The sequence below is a fragment of the Periophthalmus magnuspinnatus genome, chromosome 8 (assembly GCF_009829125.3).
Source record: "Periophthalmus magnuspinnatus isolate fPerMag1 chromosome 8, fPerMag1.2.pri, whole genome shotgun sequence".
Taxonomy (NCBI): domain Eukaryota; kingdom Metazoa; phylum Chordata; class Actinopteri; order Gobiiformes; family Gobiidae; genus Periophthalmus; species Periophthalmus magnuspinnatus.
The window spans coordinates 14,297,159-14,321,483 of record NC_047133.1 but is presented as its reverse complement, the minus strand read 5'-3'; the positions used below and the strand labels follow the sequence as shown (position 1 = coordinate 14,321,483).

The 24,325-nt window shown below is 40.5% G+C and overlaps 2 protein-coding genes across 3 annotated transcripts in view; both read left to right on the top strand.

Annotated features, from left to right (window-relative positions):
• The window catches only part of LOC117374516 (homeobox protein Hox-B3a), a 92,113-nt gene that overhangs the window by 12,309 nt on the left and 55,479 nt on the right, over window positions 1-24,325 (top strand). Inside the window, exon 2 of one of the 2 annotated variants that reach the window (XM_055223578.1) lies at window positions 375-485. The gene's annotated coding sequence lies outside the window, so the exon portion shown is untranslated. Of the gene's footprint in view, window positions 1-221; window positions 486-24,325 lie in introns of those variants that run through there. The other variant, XM_033970660.2, reaches the window with a different exon arrangement.
• hoxb4a (homeobox B4a) lies at window positions 7,998-10,953 on the top strand. Its single transcript, XM_033970662.2, has 2 exons — window positions 7,998-8,583; window positions 10,284-10,953. Exons 1-2 carry the CDS (start codon window positions 8,115-8,117, stop codon window positions 10,586-10,588), a joined length of 774 nt encoding a protein of 257 aa, XP_033826553.1. The 5' UTR covers window positions 7,998-8,114; the 3' UTR covers window positions 10,589-10,953.

Here is a 24,325-nt window from a genome sequence, read left to right as displayed (position 1 = left end):
CGCTCTGCCTAAGCACCGGGCAATCACCGCACGACCCTCGCCTCCTCAGACCGCACCGTGCGCCTCTTATGACCGTACACCGTCCTCCGTTACGCGCGTAAAGTTTGACGACGCGCGGTGGTGCTAGTTTTTGTTGGATTCCGTGCGCGTTTCAGATCGTGATGACAGTTGCTCGATTAAAAAATGCGGAATGACAGATACGTTTGGGGTTTTTTCGGTTGTCGGGAGGCATAACGTCTTCCGGGGGCTGTCCACGGAAATGAGTTTTTTTTTTTTTTGTTTTTTTTAAAGATGCCACGAAGAATTAGGAAGAGGTCAAAACCTGTGGCGTCAGTTTGAAGGAGCTAAGCGTGCCTTTTCCTTTTCCCGCACAGAGAGCACCTTAGAGCCGCGGGATCCGAGGAAAAATGACACGGACTATGGAACCACGCGTGTCGGGGAATTTCCACGGCGCCGCCAGAGACATACCCGCGAGCTACGGAGCGGTGAGTAGACAAAAATGTGACTAAATGTGCTCGGTAGAAGCTGATGCTGCTCATTTGCATATGTGCTGTGTGTGCGTCTGCGTTTTGCTAACGTCGTGTGTGTGTGTACGTTTGTGTGTGCTTAAAGACGGCGTGCTGCAGGTGCCTCCTTGCCCACGCGGGGAGGAAGGGGAAGACCACGTGTTGCAGGAGTTGCGGCAGTAACACCCCCCTCCTCCTCCTCCTCATCTTCATCTCACTCCTCATCCTCACTCACATACTGTACTCCTGTTCTGTCAATGCAGTGCGCAGCTTCTTTGGGTATATTAATAGTGCACTTTTGGAGAGCCGAGGCGCACACTGACCGGTGCGCAGCCGGGGTGAAGGCTAGGTCGTGGTCAGGAGAGGTCAAAGGTCATACTTTCCCTAAGACCTTAAACTAAAAATGGCTTCCTGTGGTGTTGTGTTGCCTTGTTTTGTACATTCTATGTTTTGGGTTATCGTGCCGTTTCCAATTTCTGTTGAGGATAAGATTGCAACTTTTAAACAGCGCCCTAGAGCTCAGTTGTTATTGAGTTTGTTAACATTTTACCCCCAGATAAGTGTAAAAATTAGCGTGTTAGTTGGCTGTGTATTTTATGTGGTGCTGTCATTTTGAAAGCTGATCATTTCACGTGTTTTTATTACCGTTAACAACATGAACCACTTTGTCCTTTTTGAGAATACAGATATCCTTTCTGTGTGTTGAAGCAATTACATAAATGTTACGCGAACACTCAAATTAAATCTAAGTAAATTCAAATAGGGTCTATGGCAATTACGCACACAATGGTATCATTACGCATCTATTAAAATCAAATTAGAATTTTCATGTAATATCGGATAGGCCTAATTGTAACTTTGTTGAGATTGTGCTAACTCAAATTTCCACTAAAACATAAAATACATTCACAAATTTTACCTCTAAATTTTACGCAATGATTTTAAACCATTACTCCAAACCGTTGGCCGTTTCTTACCTTCATTTTTAACCCACTGTCTGCTGGCTTTTTGCATGACAATACGTGCGGTGTATTTTTCACGCAGCACAAAGGAGTAAAAATGCATTTCTCTTCCTGGTTCGTTTAGCCTTGTAGCTTTTTCACCTCGGTCATCGTTCACAGCCTTGACAAGCCGCCCGGGCGCTGCACATAATGCGAACGTTTAACCCTTCAATATGGCGCTGCTTTTTACGCGCTGACCTGGAATTTCCCCCTCGCTTCCTGCATCTAAATAACGCGATTACTGGCTGGCTGTTTGCTCTATAATGTAATGTATAATGTTGTGCTTGTGTGTGAATTTTACATGTTTATTTTTGTATTCAATATTACGATGGAACTTTTTTTTTTTTTTTGTTTAATATTTTGCTTTTGTGCTGCTTGACGGACTATGTCATCATGAGGGTGAGAAATCATTATTTGTGACATGACATATTTTCGTCAATAATAAGACTATGTTTAGCTTGGTGTTACAGTAAAAATGTAACGTTTTTATTTATTATTTATGGATTTTTGTTTCAATGTTGCATGTTTTTATAGTTAATATTAATGTGTGGTCTAAAATAACCTATATTTGAATATTTACCTGTTTGTAATTCTTCCCTTTTATTTGATCCTCGTCTGGTCTTGGTCTGAGCCCGGTTTAGTCCTTATGTAGTTTTAATTTGGTCCTTTTCTAGTCCTGGTTTAGTCCTGGTCTAGTCCTGCATTGAAGTGTGTGTGTGTGTATGTGTGTGTGTGTGTGTTTGTTTGTGATTGTTACCAGTAATAACTTGAGTTTGGCGTTAACTGCGTGTATGCAAAACCAACTTTGTACCAAACCTGTTAAATTGGCACTACTCTGTCCTAGTTTAGTCCTGATGTAGTCTTGGTTTGGTACGGTTCTAGTCCTGATTTAGTTCCAGTTAAATCCCAATTTATAATGATTTGAATTTGGTGTTTTCTTCTTGTGCGTAAAACCAACTATGGCTCAAACCTGGCAAAATGGCGTTACCACCTCACTGTTATTTGTTCACGGGATCTCGTTTCCGTCTCGTGAATATTTTATTGCTTTCATTCCACCATAACGCGACTAGTCCACCCCCCTCCCCTCTCCAAACCCCTCTCTCCTCCACGCTGCATGGGCCCTCCGCACGCGGGTGTTGTTTGAGCAGCAAACGGAAGTGGAGGCCATAAAAGTCACATGCACGTATCCACATACTACTTTTTTTTTTTTTTTTTCCAATTTGGCACCGTAAGACGAGACGTGTTTAGCAGTTTTTGGTTTTTCTTTGCCGTGACGTAGATAGCGTTCTGCTCCAGAAAGATTGAACTGAAACGTGGGATTATAATGTTCATGGATTTGATGATAGACTTATGTTGCTTTAGTGTTAAATGTGTGCATAATTGGAAGCCAAGCCTTTTGTTTTTGTAGTGTTTTGAAAGCCCCCCCAAAATATAATCCCACGTCACACACTCCCATAGAAAAATGTGCTCATGTATTCATGCTTTTTATACTTTGCGCAGTACTTTTACTAAAATTTAGGCCCATATTAATTACCTAGCCTGTTACTGCAGAGTACGTACCAATATTATTTTTCACTTTGACAAAAAAAACATGTTGTTGTATAAATAAATATAATGTCGTATTTTGAGAAGCATATACATCCAAAACTGTTAAATAAGCATTTAGATGTATTTTTGTATTTTTAAATAAATAAATAAATAAATAAATAAATAAATAAATAAATAAATAAATAAATAAATAAATAAATAAATAAATAAATAAATAAATAAATAGCTGTAGCTCGCTCTTACTCATTCTGGCAACGTCATTCCTCATGTTTATTGATCTGAATGGACACTAGACAATACGTCTCTGTCCGGGAGTCCACAATATGGTCATAAAACAATGTGCATAACTATATAAGTACGATTTGATCTTTACCAAATGTTACAGAGCCTTTATTTACATAGGCCTACGCTCGTTTACACGGACCAAAGCAGTTTGCTTGTTTTTTAGGATAAGAGAAGATAAGCTTTATTTGTCTCACAATGGTTAAATTCCAGTGTTGCAATGGGAAGTTTAAGCAGAGAATATGGACAAGAATATGCAATCAGTGGTTACACTTGGACAGATAGACAGATAGACAGATAGACAGATAGACAGATAGACAGATAGATAGATAGATAGATAGATAGATAGATAGATAGATAGATAGATAGATAGACAGACAGACAGACAGACAGACAGACAGACAGACAGACAGACAGACAGACAGATAATAATAGTGAGCCTTATGTTAAATTGCCTCGCTGACACCGGAGCTGAGAGGCCCTTGTGATGTTGTAGCGTCCGGGATGTTTGCACCGGTTCTTCCAGCGCCACATTGACCTTTACCTGGGCCCTGTGAACAAAGCGCCCGCCTCTGCCTGAATACCTGGACAAAGGCGGCCGCTGACAAACTTGACAGAGGCTGAGGGAAGTGTCCGCGCCACGCCTTGATCGATACATGACCCAGAGAACACGTGCACGCACGGGGGGTCAAGGTGAGGGAGCGCGCACGCCCACCCACCCACCCACACCTGCGCAATACAACACCACAGCAATAGCAGCGAAGACGGAGCGAAGTGGTTAGGAGCAGGGTGGCCGTGGATATGTGGGTGCGCCCGCGGCCTAACGAGCCACCATGTTCTGCTGGCTTTTGTTGTCCGCCCCGGTGATGTATGAGACGGCTCTGGGAAGAAACGGGAGCCGCCGAGAGAGAGTCAGTGTCACAAAATCAATGCCGGGAAACAAAGGAGGAAAGCGGCATAAGCGGAGGGATGACACCGCTAAAGTAGTGCTCACTATGTGGGAGCGAGAATGGAGGGCAGGGCCTGTGCTCAAACACGGCTCCAATATGGCGCTTATGGCTGTATCTGTGGTCAATCCGCACATTTATACATATACATATATAGAATGAAAATGATCACGTATGACATAAGGGTGTTTTTTAAGCTGGTTTAACAATTATAAAAGACGACATAGTTGTTTTTTGTTTATATATATATATATATATATATATATATATATATATATATATATATATATATATATATATATATATATATATATATATATATATATATATATATATATATATATATATATATATATATATATATATATATATGATATATAATTGTGAAGCTGGTTTCTTCGTGTCAAATATACAAAGAAATCAACTAGCAGAACATGTTGGAAATACAGACAAAGTTACCAATGCGCTTTTCAATTACAAATCATTACCAAATATGTTATTGTGCAAAAGGCCTAAATGCAATGATTGACTAACTGATTTACGATTTTGATCAACATTTTCGTTGCAGTGTTTTGCTGATTTGTGGCGTTTCAAACACAAATGTTATTCGATTTGAATTGCATATTCATATCTGTGTTGTTTGTATTGTTTTTTATTGTTTTTAAGGTACTTTAACCATTTTGATTTGACAGAATTGCGTTTTTTGTTTGCTTGTTTGTTTGTTTGTTTTAATTAAGATAAAACTGAGATTATAACGAGTTTAAAATTGCTCCATTTACTGATTAGGGCTGTAGTGTTTTTGGTAGCAATGCGCCATACAAGTTTTGTGCGTTCCTGTGTTTGGGTTTGAATGTATTGCCTCTTAGTGATTACGCAATGGTCACAGTGTTGTAGTTTATATGCAGGATCCATATAACATATTAGTGGATTGGTAAATGAACACTCTACAGTCAAATTAGACGATTTATAGCTATATATTTACAACATTTAGTTCATGATTTAATAACAGAAAGACATTTGAACAATTATTTTAGGAAACTTTTTAATTTTTTTTTTCTTTGATAACTGTAACTTCGCTGTTGCACTGAGCTGACCGACAGGCAGACTGGCGGTGATTCGGAGATGGATCGGTCGCATACGCGGAGGCCCTGGTGCGTCAAACTCACTGCACTTTTTTAATCCGGTTATCCAGGACTCGCGCAGACGTCCTGTTCTAAGTGAAAGCTTTTTCATTCATTTATTCATTGCTCCATCTATTCTTCAGTGCCATGAGCCAGAACGCGGCCTGATAGGATGAGAGGAACAGTGGCTTACCCGGTGCCAAGCAATCTGTCTTTTCTTTCATTAAACTGCGATCATTCCGCTAGAGCGCTCCGCCACTCCGACTGCCAAATTCTCTTCTCCTTCTCCTTCTCCTTCTTATCTTTTTGCCGTAATTGCAACTTTATTTCTAATTACATTTTTGGCTGCGTACAGATTTTTTTTTTTTTCGTTTCGCCTTTTCGGGAACATTTACTTTACAAATATTATGAAAGCACTCAACCTGAAATAAATAATGGGGATGTGTTACTATGACTGAAATTGAAAAATATGTCTAGCTATTATTAGTGATATTCAACGTGCCATGTTGCTTTGCTCGCGTTTTTGCGTAATGAACTGTATTAATATTGTTCAAAACGTGTATTTAACGTTACAGGTGTATTCGCACAACTACTACTGCATTTCGTGTTACTATAATATGGCTTTTAAATGTAGTCAAGCTTCAGATAGTCCTATGTTTCAGTACTTTGAATCTGTACCTATATATTTTTGAAGTAATATAAACAGACAATTGGCCTTTGTTGCTTTTAAGGCCGTGCGTAATTTTATCGCTTTTTAATACACAAAAGCATATGTCCAATGTCGTTTTTATGTCTTTTTCGTCATTGTACAATATTGTGAGGAGGAAATAGGAGACTGTAGCCCCCAGCAGCGCGCAGGTCAGGGGTTGAGAGTCGGTACAGATGGATGGGGATATTGCTCCGCGCCTTTTACGCACAGGTTTTTATGAAGCAATAAGGTGGCTGGCGTGCGCCTCCTGAGATCTGCTGTCTTCTATATCTACCCTGTAGATCCGGATTTGTGTGGGAGTCCATTTAACAATCACAAATTCGCTTCTAGGGGAGTATATAGTGGATTTATACACGACGGCAGCGATGGAACTTCTCAGAGTGTAGGCCCAAGAACCACATATTCATTTTTCTGTTTTGTTTTTTGTCGTTTTAGACCATGTTGATATACGGGGTTATATTTTCGTTTGGGAAAAATAATAACGCAACTTTAGTTTATAACTTTGGTGCTGTTTTAATATTTTAGTAATTTCGGATTTCACCCTCACTGTTCAGAGCTTTTCTTTTATTGCTTCCTTGTATTTGTTTCGATTCTCCAAGCGCCCCGGAGTTGTAAAGGGCAGCAGTGATTCGAATTGGCCTCGTTTTTATTTATTATTTGTCTCCGGGTGAAAAATGATGCGCTCGTCTCTACTGTTCATCTCGGAGGGAAAGACGTTCAAGGCGGGGGGTGGGAGTTATGCGCGTGGGGGGGTCAGGTTTCGATTTGGAGACGGTCAATTTTCCAGAAACAAAGGCTTAAGATATCTCCATCTTCTTTTTCCCCGTGGCTGCGTATGTCCGTAGCGATAACAATGAATTTCGAGATTGAAATTTAATTGTTTGGGTAGCTTCAATTCACTTTTATGCATTCGCAACTTGTATCTTGCGCTTGATTTTGGTAATAGCTGTGCGTAATGGTTTGGCACTCTATTTGTATCTTTATAACAGCTAAGAACGGTCCAATAACATAAGTTTGTTATTCGTGGCAGCTTGTGAGTGGCACTGAGGGGGAAATGGCGCACAATGGAACCGTGTATTCCAGCACAGCTCAAGGGCAAGGCAGTCTGACTCTCCGGACGTGGCATATGACGCCGAGAGAGGGAGCTTGCTATGCCAGGGATGTTAAGCAGCAGGGAAAACCAATCCAAGGCGCGAATTAACATGCGGGTAGAGGAGCTAGTATGTGCCTCTTTTACAAACAAGGGATTCGTTTTGAATGCAAAGTTCCGCATGTGATTTAGGGAGCCCGGTAACCTGAATTAGTTGATGAATTTTCTATCGATCCTAAACAAGCCAGATTTGTCTCTGACAGTGGCTGCGGGCTGTGCGGTGGCAAGTCTTTATTAGTGATTAGAGCAGGAAAAGAAAGTAAAGGTTATGGAAAAGTACGTCAAGACACACACCCAAATGTACACAGAGGGGTGGTGCCGGCGCCACTTTGAATCCCCTCAAGCACTCTCATTATTTCTCTATTTGAAGTTGTGCGTAAAAGGGAAGACGTTTGGAGAAAGGGAGGACTACTGTAGTTTATTATACAACTGTACCCAAATGCGGAAAGCTGTGTTTTATGGGGCAGAATGCAAACTTGTTGAGGCACAGTGGTATTAGATGAGTCGCAGAGCTAATTGAATCACATGCATTGTATTGGCTGTTATTGTGCGCTGCGCCATACACTGTGCAGAAATGTGAGGAGGGGGTTTCACGGAGGGAGGGTGCACAGGGCAAAGTGGTCACAAACTGAGGCCATATGATGATGAGCACGCGTATAATCCTATTTCCTTATCCGGGGTCCGTCCCGAAGCGCAGCCATTGGCCAAACTACGTCACGTGGCTTCTTAACTTTGTTCACTTGACAGAAAAGTAGGAGGGTTCAACGGAACAGGAATAACCGAAGAGTAAAGCGATGAGATATAAATTTTAGTTATATATTTGCCGACTATTCAACAAAAAGAGAAATTAATGGCCATGAGCTCCTATTTGATCAACTCCAACTATGTGGACCCCAAGTTTCCACCGTGTGAGGAGTACTCTCAGAGCGACTATCTGCCCAGTCACTCCCCGGACTATTACAACTCCCAGCGGCAGGAGCCCGCTGCCTTCCAGCCGGACTCTCTCTACCACCATCCAACGCACCACCAGAACCACCATGCGCACCCACCACAGCGAGCCGAGCCACCTTTCACGCCGTGCCAACGAGCAGCACAGCCCGCCTCCGTGCTCATGTCCCCCCGGGGTCACGTCCTCCCTCCGACCACCACCAACACTCCACTCCCGGAGCAGAGTCACCGCTGCGAGTCGGTGACACCCAGCCCTCCTCCGCCTCCGTCCTGCGGTCAAACGCCGCACAGCCAAAGCTCTTCTTCTCCCCCGAGCGCTCGCAAGGACCCTGTAGTGTACCCGTGGATGAAGAAAGTCCACGTAAACATCGGTACGTGCCACTTATTTGTCTCCTCTCCGCGTTCCCTGTCTCCATGCTCGCTTTGTACGCTTGTGTTCGGTGTCCGGTGTCTTCCCCTCTCCCTGCCTGAGCTGCAGTGTAGCCCTTGGGTCAAGATTTACGAGCGTGTGTTTTGCAGGGCCAATATAATTACACCCTCCATAAATTTTTATTACACCTCTTCGCCTAGGTGCCGTGTGAAGTCCGATCCGGAGCGCGTCTCCTAGCTAATCCCTCGCTTTATGACAACTCCGCGCGAGCCCATAAGTTACCTTTTATGCTTTGGTAATTTGATTTTAAGTGGTGGGCTTATATAAACGATGTACTTGAGTCTGTCGGGCTTTATTCCGGGGGAGGGAAAGTTTTATGGCAGCTGAAATATTCATGTTTATAGCGCAGCTCGTAAAAGGCGGTAGAAAAGCGAGTGTGTGCCTCTGGACCGCTCCTCTCGCTCGGGGGAAAGGGGAGATAGGTGCTCGTTTGGCGGCTTCGCTTCTTTGACCGGGTCGCTGCGCGCATGGTAAGAAAAGACTTATTCTTGAGCAGTTTGGCAGCTTGTCTGTAGTTTTTTTGTCTTTTGTTGAATCATTACCTAGGTTTTTCAATGGCGTCGCGAAGTGAATTAGCAGCAGCACTAGCCTCCCTCCCTCTCTTTTCATTCGCTTGTGCATTCTCCAAGATGCGCTTAAACATATATATATATATATATTAATGATTTGAATTCAATGTATGGTTTCTAATTTGTTTCAACCGTGTGTACTTCTGGAGTCTTTCCTCCTTTTGCAGTATAATGCCCCGTCATATTGTAGAGCGTTGTCAGGGCAGGAAAATGGGGGGCGCGCTTCGCAATAGATCACAACATTTGGACACAAGCGTCAGGACGTTGCCGCGGGGCTCGTGCGTGACATTTGGCAGCATAGCCTTTCCATAAATCACAAAAATTTGGAAGAAATGCTGGGAAACAATGAAGTGAATATGGAACTATTACCTTTGACCCTATGAAGTAGATAGAACTGATAAAAATGTATTTGGTGTATAATTTTACGCAGCGTGCCTGTGTTAAGCCTGTGCTTCATTTGGATAAACTAATGGATCCCTTGTGTTTTGTAGTGCACTCACACTACAGCAACTATCGCAACTACTACCTATACCCATGCAACGTGATTACTACCGATAAAACATACCCTATGTCTTCTTGTGCGTAATTTGGATAAACGAATGGATGGATGGCAAACTACTCCTATCACAACTATTACCTATAACGTTATAGTAGAGTACAAACAAGTATTAAAACTATCGGATACATCATTTTATGCAATGTGCTTGCTTTCGACCTGTGCGCAGTTTGGATAAAGTAGCCTAATTGATCCCTTGTGTTTTGCAGTGAGCTCTGACAGCATATATCACAGCTTTTGTCTATAACCATATAACTAGATACAACTAATAAAAATAGATGTGGGTATAACTTTACGCACCGCGCTAGCATTCGTATTGTGCGTAATTTGGATAAACTAATGCATCCCTTGTGTTTCTAGTGAGCTCAAACTAGACCTATCACAGCTATTACCTATAACCTTATAACGTATATACAAGTGATAAAAAATATGTTTGGGTATTTAACTTTACGGGGCGCGCGTGCATTCATCCTGTGCGTAATTTGGATAAACTAATGGATCCCTTGTGTTTTGTAGTGAGTTCAAACTACACGGGAGGAGAACCCAAGCGCTCGCGGACGGCCTACACGCGCCAGCAGGTCTTGGAGCTGGAGAAGGAGTTCCACTACAACCGGTACCTGACGCGCAGGCGCAGAGTGGAGATCGCGCACACTCTTTGTCTGTCGGAGCGCCAGATCAAAATATGGTTTCAGAACCGGAGGATGAAATGGAAGAAGGACCACAAGTTGCCCAACACCAAGGTCCGCTCCGGTTCCAATGGCACTGGTACGAACTCGCAGGGGCTCACTGGGTCTCAAAGCCGGGCTAGCGGACCTCTATAGCCCGGTGACTGGTGAATTAACCCTTTCCGTGTGGTGTTGCCTCCCCCCAAAGCCTATAATAAACTACGGTTGAGACGTGTTTGGACAGCTTTTTGCGTTTGGATTCGGAAGGATGTCACTGCTGCCTATGCTACTCACTATAAATGACACTATTTTGATTTGGAGAGACACATAAGTCATAATTCAAAATCAAAAAATTTAACAAAAGCAAGGAAGGAAGCGAGAACACTTCGGCTGCTCCTATCGTTTTTCCTTACCGTGTCTTTTGAGACAGTAAACGGTAGGCTCCAGACCTGTACGTGCGTGTGCGTGCGTGCATGTTTTTGTGTTTTGTTTTTTTATTCTATTTTTTGGCTGAAGATGGATTCTCATTTTCATCTTTAATCACGCCAAACCCGGGGCCCATTTGTCATGTTTACTCTGCGAAGCAAAGGGGTGAAACGGCGGCTCCACTCCACCTCCCTTCTTTTTTTTGCACCCCTCCCCAAAATCATCCCCTTCTCTCTCTCTCTCTCTCTCTCTCTCTCTCTCTCTCTCTCTCTCTCTCTCTCTCTCTCTCTCTCTCTCTCTCTCTCCACACATGCGCGCGCATGCACGCACACACGGAGACCTGCGTAAATAAATATAAGACATCAAAAAGCCATGCTGTTGTTGTAACATATGTGATCCAAATGGCGCCATAGCTTTTCATTTTTTATTTTGGAATATTTGATTGTACACGCTGCTGTTGGAACACATTTCTGCGCTCCGTTACGCACACACGTCTCCAAAAAGGCATGTTTCCTCTCCCGTTCTCATACAGGGTCAGAACAAAAAGCACTCACATTTGTTTTTATGTAAGCACTATTATACAACGATCACGATTATTACCTCGTTTATTTGCTCGTATGAAGTGATTCTATTTTTGAAATAGCGTGACGACTTATAGAAACCTATGAGCTGCATTACAAAAGCATTTCTTGTACGTAAAAAAAATATCAAATGTAATTTAATTTGGGGACATTCAGATAATATGGAAACATTTATAATTGCATGTTTGTTATTTTTCTGTTAGCCTCATTTTTTAGATATTTTAAGTAAAGTGTTATTTTATTTACATTCCAAAGATCAGTTTTATTTGTTGATAATATTATTAATGAAAAAAAAGAATTGTTTTCCCTCAAATGTATTCGTCGCTCTTTTCCTGCTTCAGTGTTCTATTTGTAAATAGAAATTTAAATAAATGAGTGGAAAATCTGAATGTTCTCTTTCAATGCTTTTTTTTTCGTATTTTATTGCAAATGTAGTTTTCTGTGGGACATTCTTTGCCATTACGCACGATCTCCTCCGTCTTCTTGTGCGTAAAAACTAGTCATCTGCTTTGACTTTAGATACCATTCTTTGACGTGGTGCGTGTGAAGATAGATTCCGAAGCTCCATTTGATTTCATTCTCTGTTGGTTTTGCTCCAAACGCACCGAGCTGTCTGCGCAAATCAGGAGCACGCCATGATTAATCTGCCCGCGCCGTGACGGATCTCGGTACATTACGTGGTGTAATCTCGTTTTAAATCACACGCCGTCCCTCCGTTTCACTCCCGTTCTCCCGTTCATTTAACGGCTGCTCAGATCCGCGCGCGCCCCGGCTCTGCGTAAAAAAGCCCGCCCCTTACTTTTTTACCTACCTTACTTTTTAAAAAATACTTTCTCGGTTCGCGGTCTTTTAATGCTTTAATGAGTGTAATTTTCACACAAGTGTTGTTTTTTCTCGCTCAATGCTTCGTAGCGCTGCGCAGTGCGGTTTTTATTATTTTTTTTATATATTACAAAAAGGGAGCGGGCCAGGCGCCATAGCTCAAACCCTGACAACCAAATAGATAATCAACAAGACGAATGGCTTCTTTTGTAAGGCGCGGCTCCCGTATTAATTTTCATTTTCTTTTCTTAGAGCAGGTATCGAAAAATATAGAACGAGAAGGAGGGGGCGCGAGAAAATAGCATTCCTCGCCGTGAACTTTAAACAAAAAAGTGTGCCCCCCAATTTGGTGCGCTCGTATTCTGCGGCCCAAAGAAGATTCCCTATTACTTGTTGGTAGATTTCTCCGCGGGCCCCGTGCCATCGAGACTCGCTTTGACCATTTATCTGTTTTCTTTCTATTTACGGACCTCTCCTCCTGGCGTAAAACGCACTGCACTTTGGAATGGATGCCATATTTGCGCCAGAAGCCCCCCTCCCCCCCACCACCATCACCGCGCTACATTGTCAGTGATATTATTAATTGCATTTTAGATAGACACTGGTGACGTTTACGCACTTGAGATATTGGCAGCAATTCCTTTTATAAATATACTTTCTTATCTGGCTTCGCGTTCACACCACTATAGCTGTAATAACAATAAACATAATCCATATTCTATAATGATAAACCACAACCTCATCTTTTCATTGTCACGGTGGGTGCCAAAGTGCAATATAAAAAGGAAGAGATCCAAATGGTGCATGCAAAGCTATGAAAACAGACCTCACGTGCTATCCAATTGAAAAGAAAGCATTACGTAAACATATTAATAATCGTAATTGCCATAACTAAACCACGCTACTGTTATTCTTAGCTTTGCCATAGAAAGTATTACGTCTTTACGCACTGCCTTTGTTTTGGTCACCATTTGTGCAGTCCTTATTAGATTGCGTTTCCATTCAGAGGATAAACCCAATATGCTTTTATCCAATTTAGACTTTTAATATAACACCTTATTGCAAACTAAACAGTGTAGGAATAACACAATGGACGTATGGCTTATGATTCAATATTGCATAAAAGAAGTCTCCTAGAGCTACTTAATAATTGATATCTTTGCTTTTAGGATTGGTGCAATGTACCTTCTAAGTGTCTGGGTGACTTTAAATGGTCAATTGCTATGGCAACATTCCTAATTTCCCATGATTCTGAAACTCATGGATGTTTGATTTATATATATATATATATATATATATATATATATATATATATATATATATATATATATATATATATATATATATATATATATATATATATATATATATATATATATATATATATATATATATATATATATATAGAACCTGTGTAATCATATGCCCGGCGGCTTCACCTTTAACTGGGGTAATATTTGTGTCCAACCATCATCTCTGGAGCATAACCAACCAAACCAACCCGGGCCGTGCGCACCCATCACCCGGCCCATTTTCTGAACCGAACCACCCCCACTTCTTCACCTAATATCCACACACATATGCGCTCTACAATAAGCCCCAAAGCGCCGCAGTCCCACATGAAATAAATGAATTTGCGCACGGGTTGACAGCGCGCACAATGCAATCCAACCATGCATCCGTACTCTTTAGGCCTCTCCCCTTTTATCAGCTACTCCTTCTGCTTCTGTGAATGGACGAACAGATTTTTTTATATTATTGTTGAACGCTATCCCCCACCTCTAAAAAGAAAAAAAAAAGGTTCACCATTATTATTTGGTGGACAAGACAGACGGGGATGGCACCTCCGCGAAAGAAAAATGCGAGAATTATACGAGTAGCAACCATTAATCACGCGCTTTTAAACTCGCCCATTGTCCAAGCGCGCGCACACACACAGACACATACACGAACACGCACACAGCAGCACCCCTTCTGTCGTACAAGTGAATGAAAGAAACCAAGGAAGGAATAGAAGACGTCTTGGAAGACATTTCAATCCCCCTCCTCCTCCTCCTTTTCTCCTCAAACCTTCTCAAAGTGTGTATACGCGCACAAACACTCCCTCCCCTCTTTTCCCACCCCGTAACTATTCTCATAAACTTTTCCGAACACGTTTGGAAGAAGGAAAATCCCACTTTTAGTTAAGGGGTTGCAGAGGAGGAGAGCATGGCCCGGCGACGAGGCGAGGTAAGCGAGTCTGGGAATGCCATTTCGGGCATCTCTCCGTCTCGTTCTCTCGGTTCCATATTTGGCTCGCTTCGTGACGGCTCAGTGGCGGTTTTATGGTTTTATTGCCCCCCGTGCGCATTTGGCGAGGTCACGAGGAGCAAAAGGGGGCACATTTGGCCTCCTTGGCGCTTTGATTTTTACGCACGGGACTTTTGGAGATTTTTTTAAATGTGTTTTAAGTTAACAAAGTCCAGTCACACGTTCTGGGTTGAGTTGGATAAACTTTGTCCATGTGTTGCGCGCGTTGACACCTCTGCGTAAGTTTGGTCAGGCGTGGAGGATGACGGCGTTACGCACATGGGGCTGTGACGTGGTGAATTGTAATGCGTGCATTGGTGCTTAAAATTCAGACCAGATCGTATAACAAGACGCTATAATAATCATACTTACAGAAATCAAACTTATTTTAAGCTATTTTTATGGGAGAGATGTCACTCCTTGTAGTTGATAGTGACTGGATGTCTATGATAAATAGATGATAAAAGCGCCAACTTTTGAGGAAATTATATGGTATTGTGTTTGGCCTATTCAAACTCATTTCAAACTAACTTCTATGTGTTTTATGTAGGTGTTTAATACAGTAATATCTAAATACACATGCAAAGGGCTGTGTTGTTTTGAACCAACTATTGTCCAACTTAGATATAGATTTTCATTTGATGGTAAATCCAGAAAACTTCCCTTATAATGAAAAGAAATTACATAAAACCTTACTGTACCCTCTATGTGTGAATGTCATTTGGCTACTTAAAATTATTATAAGCATACTATATAGTAATAATAATAATTTTAAGTGTAGCCATATTGAATCTTAGACATTGATTATAAGGCTAACTAATAATTGTGAATCCTCATTCAAATTATTGTTCTGTTACCTCCACTTGTTCAACCACATTGACAAAAACACAATTTTACTACTTTGTTTAGATCTAAGGCCACTAATAGATTTTGATAGATTTACCATTCAAGGAGTATTCCTGGATTTTGTATATTTGAGTATAAAAAAAAGGCTGTTCAAATAATCTAGAACGTTATTGTCAATTTTATACTGCTTCTCTTTTACGTGTAGAATGAAATGTGAACCCATGCGTTTGCTTAGTCAATAGAGCTGCAGGTTAAGCTTATGGCATTGCACTTCCTGGTTGTTGGCTGTGGTCTTGTGCCATATATATTTTTACGCGTTGCTTCCATATTTAACTACAGTGTCAACACGCACATTCTTTACCATACGATTCTGTTTCATTTGGATGTGGTTAACTTCTGATTTGTGCCTTTACGCATTTGGACTATTCTTTAAGATCCGTGGTCATATCGATCACGTTACATACATTTGCACTATTTTTATGATCTATTTTTGACAGTCTCTGCAATATAAATAAGATAGTCTGTTAAAGATTTCAAATTAAAATGTGTACATTGTTTCTGTGGATTCTCATATCTGTGTAATAAGAAAAGTAATGCTTACAGTTACACAAAAATAGCGTGTGATTCTAAGGTTTACAATGGTGAAGGTGTTGCCCGTGTTTCATTCATTAAAGTGCACATATTACGCAAATGACGAGTTGTATTTTGATTGTTACATGTATGTTTGAGTAATCCTGTATTGTCCTGACGTTTGAATGCAATCTGTATAGAGTTTTACGCAAATGCCGCGCGCAAAAAAACGTGACACCGCTAGGAAGTGACTAATTCCTGGTTCACTGGAGCTTGTTATGGGTTTTGTCTGGATCTCCTCGCTTATAAAATGGCGTGCTGTTTTACTAGGCCTACAGCTTTTAATGAGATCCTCCTTTTTTTTCCTCTGTTTTCCGCGCGTGTGTGTGCCAACTCCCAAACAACCAGGTGTGCACGAATACACAGCCTTTGGGAATATGAATAACATCCATTGCGCGTTCGATTGGATGAACGGATGCAACTGGAGGAGCGAAAGAGAAAGAAAAATTAAAAGAAAGCGAAGGCGAGCGCGTGGTTAATGGATATTCTGCCGGTTTCGCTCCAAAACAATTTCGATTGCGCAGCGTCGAGGCTCGCGTTTGTACGGGCCGCTGGGCGATCTTGCTGAGCGCGCTCACTTCTGCCTGACCCCTCCACAAATCAATGCGAGAGAATTAAAAAAAAATAACAATAAAGAAATAGAACGTGCTGGTAGCTTGGTGTCTCGTGGGGAAGTTGCCAAAGCGTGGAGAAGTAGGGGGGGAAAGATACGCGTGGTTATCGGGAAAGAACCGAATCGATGGTCGTTACATTGAGTGCTGAGGAGAGCGGGTTCACGCAGGGGACAGTGGGGCTAGCTAAACTGACCGATGAGCTCCACCGCCTCTGACCCGTTCCTACCCCCCACCCCGTGCCAGCAGCGCCCACTCCCACAAACTCCCCCCAACCGCTTACTCCCTCCCTTGACCCCTCCGAGATCCCTTCTTCTAGTTCGGACATTCCCAGACCTCCGGAACCCCCAGGCCACTTAGTCAAAACAGGCCGAGTTCAGGGCACTGTAACCCCGGGGCATGGCGGCGATGTGTCCGCTCCCACAGCAGTTGTAGCAGACAGCCAAGAGTAAACGAGCCAGGCCCAGCGCGCACCTTAGAGCCAGGGTCACTCACAGGGCAGCGCCGGGGTGTCAGGGGATGGGTGCTGGCTGCTGCTTTAGACCGGGGGAGTGGAGACGAGGCTAAAAATACGGGGTCAAGTTAGGAGATATCCATAGCTTTGCGCAGGTTAGTTAAAGGTACACTACGTAACATGAGAAAACTGAAAAGAGAAACGATATGTTGGTATATTCCGCAGTATGGGATTAAACATGACATTCTATCTTGGATTTCGTATAAAACATAGACTAAAAACATCACCTCTCCACAGATTTGACCTGTAACTTGGTCTGGTTGTCTCTGAAGGTTTAATGTCATATTGTCAAACATTCCAGGTAGAACACTTATGTCTCCAGACAGCAGAAAATAAGTTATTATTTATTTATTTTTTTGCTCTGTAAGTTAAACACTGGTCCTCCATTTTAATTCTAGACTGTAATAATCCCCAAACCTCTAAAGCTCAAACACTAACAGTCAAAAATCTGGACACACCTTTCAATTAAATGTACTACTTTCTACGGTGTGTAAATATATATGCAGACAACATCCTATATATGAAGCAAGGTGTAAGGAATTATGTGGTAAAGACAAAAAGTTAAATAGCACAACATTTTTATTTTATTATTATTATTTTTTTTTGTATTTTAGATTCAAATGCTATAGTATCCACCCTCAATAAGCTTTATGATTATACCTCCTGAAGTTTTCTTTACAGGTGTGTCATGTCAGGATCAGGATTAAGACAGTAAAGAAGTGATCAAAACAAAAAGTGGATATTTTTTATGTAAGTTTTTTTTATTTTTATTTTTATCTATTTTTTGTTTACTACCTTCCATATGTCTCTTTCATTCTGATGCCTTCAGTGAGAATCTACAATATAACTAATCATGGACAAGAATAAAAATAAATGTAAAAGTGTGTCCAAACTTTTGACTGACAGTGTAGATAGAATCAGTCACATCATTTTAGTTGTAGAATAAGTTGTAGCAGAATGAGAGTGGAGGAGAAGAGGCATGACGCTTTTAAAATTGGAGAAGTTTATTTCCCACCAGTACAGGACCAGAGACATGAACCCTCCGGACAATGTAATAATATTAAGGCAATCTTATTGTCAATTCTCCTGGTTGTGTTTAAAATGTGAACTTTGAACAGAATCCTATTATAAAAACATAAATCGCAAATCTAATCACAATGCTCACAATTAGACAGAAGTAGAATTAAAACTTAGATAGTGCTGTCCATTCCAGTCTAGTGCAGTCCAGTCTGGCGTCTGTTGTGGAGAGTATTATACCTCTGATGACGTGGGCCAAGATCAGGACCACAGAACTATAATGTCTCTAACAACTATATACTACATTACAATATGGTTGGGCAAAACATAAACCAAATCACTGTTGTAGAGGTTATTCATATCTCATTGTATCAACTGTTTATCTACTTTTAGAGTTTGAAAGGGTCTGGGTCCAACTTTCCAAACCTTCATTCATGAATCTGGTTAATGGAATTTACATGTTCTCACAATGTCCTCTCCGACATTGTGAGAGCATTTGCATGTCTCACAATGTCTGAGAGAGCCTCCTATAGCTTCTATGCAACTAACATACACAACAGGCCAGTCCTCCATCTATATAGGTACTTCTAGTCTGGCATTAATGGCACTGTACATGATTTTTACTGCATTAAAATTGTGAGAAAAGCAGAACTAGTTAATTTAAAATGGTTTGCACCTATCCAAAGTTATTCCTCACCTACATTATGCATTCAGAGCATCCTAATTATTCACTGTGATGAATAATTTTCACAACATTCATAGACTAGAGGGAAGCATTGTTGTAACTAGCATGCCCGTGTGCACTTCCTTAATTTCAGATGCACACTTTCTTATTCTCAGACAATAAATGCTAAGTTGTCACTTCCTTTGAACTCAAGAGATGCTTATACAATATATGAAAGTACTCAAATCCTAAAGGAAGCAATTTTATTTTTATGAGGTTTAAATAGGAGGCATTTTATTTTTAGATCATGTTAATATTTATTGTTTTAAAAATGCAATTCCTGGCCAAAAACAACATATTAATGGAATGTTTTGGGAGTTTCACTTTGTTTTTTTGGCGCTCTACGTCTCCCTTTCCTTTGGTTTCCTTCCAGAGCACTATCACAATCCTACAGGCTGTAATGAAACTACTGCACATCACACCAGCTTTGTGAAATTGTAGTGTATTGTTTTGTATCATGCTTTTGTATATTTATGAAAAAATGCCGTGTAGTAGCATGGAAAACATAAGCTTGTGGACTGAGTCTTGGACAGAATCTTTCAGCTGGAGATCGCTCGATTACTCAAACATGGATGACGCTTAAAACTTCTTCAGGTTTGTTTTTGGTGAGGGAACAACATTATGGTAGAAAGCTCCAAAAATGGATTTAGCATAAAAAAAAGTCCATTGAGCTCATATTTTTACAGTATAGGGGAGGGCTGGTGACACACATGTGACCTGTGTGTGTGAGTCTGTGTGTCTGTGTGTGTGGGCGTCTGTAGACAGGACTAGGCTCTGTATTTGGATAGACTCTTCTCAGTGTAAACATAAGGGCCTCTGTTGATCAGCGCGTTGAAAACTCGCCTTGTACCAGACTATTCCAGACTATACCATTCGCCTATAGTTCTGTGGCTCGGTGGTTTTGTACTTTGCAGTGGTGGATCCCAGGGTAAAAATAGAATACAGTTAAGACAGTTCGCAGACATGCTGGTTCAAACATGCCCCCATGCAGTCGCAGTCATGTTGTGGTTGGAACGCACGCTGTTGACCAAAGAGATGGGAACATGTCAGTTAGAGTTACTGAAGTCATTTGAGTAGGAGACTGCACTTTTAAGAGTACATTCATATCGCTCCAACTTATACATGAGCTATTCTGTTTAGAAGTAACATTTGCAAGACTTTACAATAAATACAAGTAAATTAGCCTCAAATGTCCTATATTATGCTCTTTATGATCTGTGATATAATGTTTCCTCATCAAAAACAGACCTGGAGTTTTCTTGTGTTTTGTTTCATTCACACATGTTTAACACACACATCTTACACATTTAGGCTGAGTTCTTAACTCAGACTGAAATCACTGTGTTTTTAAACTCCATTCACCTTCACTATAATCATTTGGACAATTTCAGTCTAGGAACTGCCAATCTCTACTGAAGTAAAAGTAAAAGGTAGCCCTGAAAACTGCCACTATATGACATCACAAGGTGGAACAAAGCATTTTGAGCTTTGAGATATAAACAGACTAATAATGCAGGGTTATTCAAACATCCATGAATGAAACAAGACAGAACTTCGGGTATGTTTTTGAGCGGGTGACAATATTATAACATGGTCTAAAGCTCACAAGAGTCAATTTTGTGTAATATGTGACCTTTAATAAAGCATGAAGAAAGATTTGAACACAATGAACAAATAGTTTATTAAGAATTATTCAGGCTTACTTAATTAAGAGGGCAGGGAATTAAGTAAACCTGAATCATTACAAGTGCACTGTGCAACTTTTTAGTGAAGGGTCTGTCACCTGCTTTTTCTCCATGGAGATTTTATTGCTTTGCCAGGAATATGCCACAGTAGAGCATTAAAACTACCTATGTTGTCAAAAATACAGTGAAAAACAAGCATTCTTATTGTGAGACCGACTGCCTCTGCATAGCTCTGACCTGTAACTTGGTCTTGGGGCGTCACTGGCTTGTCTCCATGGAGAAGATTATACTGTGGAACATTCCAAGCCAAGTAAAAATATCTCCATGAAGACAAGCAGATAGCAGGCCATGCCAGGGAAAAGTAAAATGTATTATGTATTAATAAAGTAAGTAAAACATAACAAGTCCATATCTTTGGTTCTGGTCTAGTCCAAGTTTAGTTCTGGGTTTAGTCCTGGTTTATGTCAATATGGTGATTGTGCAAATGAACTCACACAGTATCAAACTTAATTTTTTGCTGTGTGTAGACAAAACAGATGTGTCCAAACAATTCCCCAATACTTTCACTTGTAGTTTGTTCATAATTTCAAATATTTAAAGTATTTATTTATTTTTTTAAACCTACATTATAACTTCCACTCGCGCCGTATCGTATTTGAACAGACCATTTTAGTCGTGCGTCAAACCAGCGTTCACTCCACTTGGTCACTTCATGGTAACCGACCTGTCTCGTGGGAGGAGGGGGGAGGAGATGGGTGTGAGAGAGGGGAGCACGTGGGCGAAGGGAGGGGGGGAGGGGCGGGGCTTATAACCTGATTAATCACACAGAGACAGTGCGGTGGGATCACGCGTTTGTTGTTGATTAGGGGAGAGCCCACATCTGTCTTTCCCTCTTCTCTTCCACCTCCTCCTCTTCCTTCACTTCCACCTCTGCTCCCTCTCTCCTGGATCAGATAGGCAGGGACAAACTCATTTATATGGATATGCAAACATGCAAACACGCACATACGGAATAATTATGCACTCAATATGGTACACTGTAAAAATATATATATATGTTTAAAGGAACTGTATGCAGCCTGCGTTTTCAAAAAGTCACTACAATCACAACTGAGCCCGGGTTGCCAGAGCCTTGCCCTGCAGATAAAGGACACATACAAGATTTTCTCATTCTCAGTGTATGGACAGACCTCATGTGAAAACTCAGAACCTCCAGAATTCACTCACTGAGCTGCAGAGGCTGCACTAGCACTGTTTGTTGAGTCACTAGATTATCAATTATCAATTATATCTTTTTGTATTTTTTGTTTTAGCTTTCAAGCCTATTTTGCCAACAGTCCGATCTGGAAGGGACAGAATGTTTTGAAATTGGCTGAAATTTGCATAGTAGATCATTCTGAGCTTTAACAATTGGATTTCATATCTGTGGCATCGCACATTTATTATTATTATTATTATTATTATATTATTATTATTATTATTATTATTATTATTATTATTATTATTATTATTATTATTATTAGTAGTAGTAGTAGTAGTAGTAGTAGTAGTAGTAGTAGTAGTAGTAGTAGTAGTAGTAGTAGTAGTAGTAGTAGTAGTAGTAGTAGTAGTAGTAGTATTTATTTTTATTTAAACATCAAATTTACATTCTTTCTCCCTCTCCTCCACCTCTCCTTTCCCTGTGTTGGTATGTATGCTTGCGTTTGTGCTCCACGGGTGTTCCGTAGCTGCGGGACACCTCATTTAAACAGCAGGTTTTAATGAAGCGCCGTGGCTCAGGGCACAAATGTGATTGTGTCTGTTCAAAGTATACTCACAAGTGCAAATGTAGAGAGCCAACGGCCAGGAGAGGATCACAGAGCAGATTTAGACTAAAGACACAGCAGGACACGGGGAGCACAAGTGCAGTGAATGTGTAGGTACATATGGCATAAGACTCAGAAGTATAGTTAAAGAGGGGGTATTTTACTTCTAAGGGGTATTAATTGCTAACACATAATATATTTAGATTATCATGTTACCTTTTATTGTTTTGACAATGCTATATTCACCCAAAACAAAGTATTACCATGTTTTATAAGTTTCAGTTTTGTATTGTTTTGTATCATGTTTTTGTATTTTTTATGGAGAATTGTCATGTGGGACCATGGGTGACGTAGGGTTGTGGGTGGAGCGTTGAACTAATCTTACAGCTAACCACAAAGAGGATTCAAACAGGGCCCGGGAGAGATCGCTAAATTACTCAAACATGCATGGATGATCCAAAACCTCTTCAGAAATGTTCTTGATGAGGGAACAATGTTATAAAATGGCAGAAAGATCAAAAATGTCAATTTTGCATAATACTGTGAAATAATTGAAAATGATAATGTTTTGACCTGATGATTGTTACATCTATGTTCACTTGAAACAAAAATAAAAATAAAATAAAGATCTTCTATTATGCAAAATCATTTTAAGCCTAGAGACACACTATATGAAAAATGTATCTGAAGTTGTGGTTTGCTTCATTCACATTTTAAGCAATTCTGTAAATTTAGGAAGTGTGGCTTAAAATGCTTTAAAAGTCCTGATAACTTTATTAGACACAGAAATTCAATCGGATGTATCTAAAATCTTAAATCTACAGTATGTAACTTTTGCCCCAAAAATAGACTAGACTACTTTTAAAAAAAGTTTTATTACTCTGAAAAACAATGTACCATTACCATAAGTGGGTTTGAATCTCCACAAACCTGACTCTTATTTGTTTTGGACGAGGGCCTGATCCTGCTTGTTTCCATGAAAATGTTGTATGGCATAAAAGTTCTTCATGGAGAATGGAAATAGAAAGATAAACCATGGATGGTTTTATCTTTCTATTTCCATGGAATCATGCAGGTGATATGCCAGCTCCAGAAAGTTACACTGTGTCACTTTGGGACAACCAGTATGAGAGTGAATTCTGAAATGTTTTCATTATTTGGTGGGGTTAAATGTTAAAGGGCCTTTATTACGCAAAGTTGACTCTTGTGAGCTTTTAGCCATGTTATAATGCCACTGCCTCCTCAAAAACAAATCTGGAGTTGTGTTTTGTTTCATTCACGCATGTTTGAGTTACTCTTTTTCTTATTAGTCTGTCTACATCTCCAGAGTTCAAAACTCTCTTTTCCACCTTGTGATGTAATTCAATGCTAGTTTTCAAGTTAACAGCTCATTTTTATTTCAGCAGAGATGCGAAATGCCAGGGTTGCAATAATCCAAATGATTCTAGTGAAGGTGTATGGAGTTTAAAACAGTGAAACATTTCTTGTATTACCACATGACATCACAAGGTGGAACAGAGTGTTTTCTGTTTGAGAGAAGAACTCATCCTAAATATGTGTGAATGAAACAAAACACAACTCCAGGTATGTTTTTATGAGGAAACAGCATTATAACATAGATCAGAAAATAGCATAATAGGGGCCTTTGAATGAATACATGAGATGCCGGGTACATCATGACAGATTGTACCATGGGCTCATGTCCATCTGTCTCACATTCACCCTCACAAACACTCGCATACACCAATGTGCATGGACTAAAGAGGCAACTACCCAGCCTAGCTTATCTATAGACAGCATGGACATATATTCACCTGTCTGTTTGACCTATATTGTAAGAGACATGAGAAAAAACTGTTATGGAAAACAAAATCCCTCTTCAAAGCTATTGCAATTCATCCATCAGTTTTCTACCCTTGGCTGTATAATAACTGCATCTTAAT